Source organism: Triplophysa rosa, linkage group LG15 (assembly GCF_024868665.1).
Source record: "Triplophysa rosa linkage group LG15, Trosa_1v2, whole genome shotgun sequence".
NCBI lineage: Eukaryota > Metazoa > Chordata > Actinopteri > Cypriniformes > Nemacheilidae > Triplophysa > Triplophysa rosa.
In genome coordinates this window covers 14,248,116-14,251,155 of record NC_079904.1, presented here as the reverse complement: position 1 = coordinate 14,251,155, position 3,040 = coordinate 14,248,116, and the positions used below count along the sequence as shown (strand labels likewise).

Genomic DNA, 3,040 nt, shown 5'->3' with positions numbered 1-3,040 from the left:
CTAATAAAGGGTGGCAGACAAATTTCATTCACACATGCTAATTCGTTTGTACATGCTAACAAAATATGGTTTCTGGGACAAGATCAGTTGACAAAATAATACGAAATATGTAAATAAGAACAGGTGGTAGAATTTGGGTTGATAATAAATTAGTAGGCTAAATATAAGCCTCTGTGATACTTTGATCATCAAACATTTTATTAACTTTAAGTCTTGCATTCATTAAAACATCTTCACTATGGCGCACATGCTTTAAAAATCGACCGGTTTTCATCGAAAATGACCAGACTTAAAATGACCAAAAGTGTCCAAACACTTTAAAAAACCTGGTAGGGAAAAACATTTCGACAAAGTCCTTAGAAAATAAACAATAATTTGGACAAATTATTTTAGGGGCACCATTTGCTTGAGGCAATCAAGGGCACCTAATGGCTTACAAACGTGGTTTTAATTTTTATATAATATTATTTATTCGTGTTTGCACCAATTTGCTCTGGAAAAACAATAATAAATACAATTGAAACAAAGCATTCCATGAATCCCACGATTCCGGGCTGGTGCCCTTCAAAAAAAAGACGGCCTCTGATACGTTAAGGCAGGCACTATTGTGCTTGTTTATCTTGCTGATTGTCTGAATTTCCTTCGTTATGTGTTAATTTTCTCATAGTCTTCCTGTATAGCCCCCGGGGCAGTTTGTGTTGCGATGTTAGATGTCACATTCGCTGTCACTTGAAGTGATGGAGATAGCCGAAGCAGCGGCTTTGCTCGACAGGCTCGCTTCAGGGCTGGACGCGTTTCCCAGTCGATCCACAGCCCCATCCTCTCCAGTTAAGGACCGAAGCGAGCCATTTGACAACACCTGCTGTTGTAACCTACAAGGGTAAAATAGTTTTAGATTAAATGTGTTCTTTTTAATAAACTTAAAAAAAACATTTCAGTGTTCCACAGTTGGATTTATGCATAATTTTGGAATAAACGCGGAACAAATGTGATGCATGTTGCTTAATGTTACAAAACGCTATGCTAAACTCGTCGTATTCAGCTTTGGATTTAGCCTACTAACTTAATGCCCCGGAAGAAGAAGAAATTGAAGCGAATCTGTACAACCAAGCATTTTAATCTGTGCTGGTTATTTAAAAAAAATTAGATGAAAAATTACACTAATAAATATAGTCTATTTCTAAACAAAGTTTTGCCCTAAACATAATCTAAAGGAGAATTTAAAATCTTAAGAGTTTTGAATTTCTGTCATTTTGATAGGCGTTACCAACCAAGCATTTTAAATATAGGCTACAGCATAAACGTACAGCACAATATTTGTCATTTTAAAAAATATTTGACATTATAGGTGAATTATTTTGTGGATAAATGCCATTGCGCATGTCACTGACATCACACAACACAACAGCTAGTAAAACAAAATGCATAGCCACACTTAATAGATTAAAGCCAAAGAAGTGTAGCTATTACAGTAAGTTAAAACTGAAAACCAGCAATTCATCTTAATGATTTTTTAATCGTTGTGATACATCGAAAATGATTTTGCCCAGTGATGTAGACTAGGCCCAAACCATGAAACGCACACAAACGCAAGCGATTATTTTTTTGGTCAAAAGCGACGAGTCTGCCGTTTTATGATCTATCCTCCCTCTAAAATTAAAAATTACATTACATGTCCAATATCTTCGGTTAAGATTAGAAAATAAAACACCTCGTTATATCACGTATCACGTTATACAACTACAAAGATTTACTCATCACAATAATGCGGGGCTCACTGCGATTTTTAAACCCAGCGCGGTTTTCTATAGGAATGCGTTTTGTTGGCCACTTTATTACCAAATAACACTGACGAATATTTGTTGTTATACTCCTCTTTCTTTTACAGCAAGCACATCATGTCTTCTGTGGTCCAAATTTATTGTTTAATGCAAACTCCCTTAAGGAAAAAACCTAGCTCAATTTGCCCTCATGGATGAAATCTGGTAAATAAAACATAGGCTACCTGTTTTTAGCTGCTGCCGCTCTGTCCCTTTGTCTTCGATTTTTAAACCAATTCCCCACTTGAGTGGGAGTGAGTCCAGTAGCTTGTGCAAGCTCTCTCTTTTTACTTGGGTTCGGATAAGGGTCCTGCAGATACCATTCTCGAAGTAAATGTCGGGTCCTTTCTTTAAAGCAGTGTGTCTTTTGTTCTCCATCCCAAATAGTTTTAGGGAGAGGAAACTTCTTTCGTACCCGGTATTTGTCCACTGGTCCTAACGGGCGGCCTCGGAGCTTTTCTGCCTCCTGATAGTGTGACTCCAGCCATAGTGCTTGCAGTTTGGAGTGAGACTCTTTGGTGAACTTGTGGTTCTCCAGAATGTGATAAAGCTCACGGAAATTCCCAGTGTGAAAGGCTACGATCGCCCGAGCCCTCAGCACGGACTCATTTCGGTTAAGCACCTCGCAGGCAGCGGGCGCGACGGGTAGCGACCAGAGGAATCGGCCGAGACGCTCGATGTCTCCGCTCTCTTCCAACGTCTCGCATACCCCCGCTACCTGCTGGGGACTAAAATTCAAGATTGGCAGCTGAAACATGAAGGCTTTTCTTCCCCCCTCGGAGTCCCCTTTACATCTAGCACAGCCTCGTTCTTTATGTGCTCTCTCTCCCGAATCCAGACAAAAAGGCAATTCCAGACTCAGCTGATGGACACTAGACTAACGACGATGCAGAGGAATAGAAACGACGCTCCGGCTGACTGCTGCCGCCTCGGTTGGGAATACCGAGAGTTCGAGGGCACGAGATTATAGCACGAGAATGAAGATGTTTTTTTGTTGTTGAGGAGGGAAAAGACGTGCTGCCCACTTCTGATTTTCTATTGGACTTGGCAGATTGGTTGCCTAGTTTCCACGGACGCCTGTCAATCACTGTCAAGTGTGCCAATCACGCGGAATGGAGCGAGAGTAGATTTCAGCACCTCCCAGACTTCGACAGCGCCTTAGATTGTTAACATCAGTGAGATTTGCTTTCACGCGTTATTTACGCTCAAATGCATGTTTT

General features: G+C 40.5%; 1 protein-coding gene across 1 annotated transcript; it reads right to left on the bottom strand.

Annotated features, from left to right (window-relative positions):
• Positions 1 to 242: 242 nt before the first annotated feature.
• On the bottom strand, positions 243 to 2,802 carry six6b (SIX homeobox 6b). The gene is made up of 2 exons (XM_057353266.1): positions 2,006 to 2,802; positions 243 to 872 (listed from the first exon to the last, which is right to left on the bottom strand). The coding sequence occupies exons 1-2, from the start codon at positions 2,575 to 2,577 to the stop codon at positions 707 to 709; spliced, it is 738 nt and encodes a 245-aa protein (XP_057209249.1). The 5' UTR covers positions 2,578 to 2,802; the 3' UTR covers positions 243 to 706.
• Between the last annotated feature and the right edge of the window lie 238 nt (positions 2,803 to 3,040).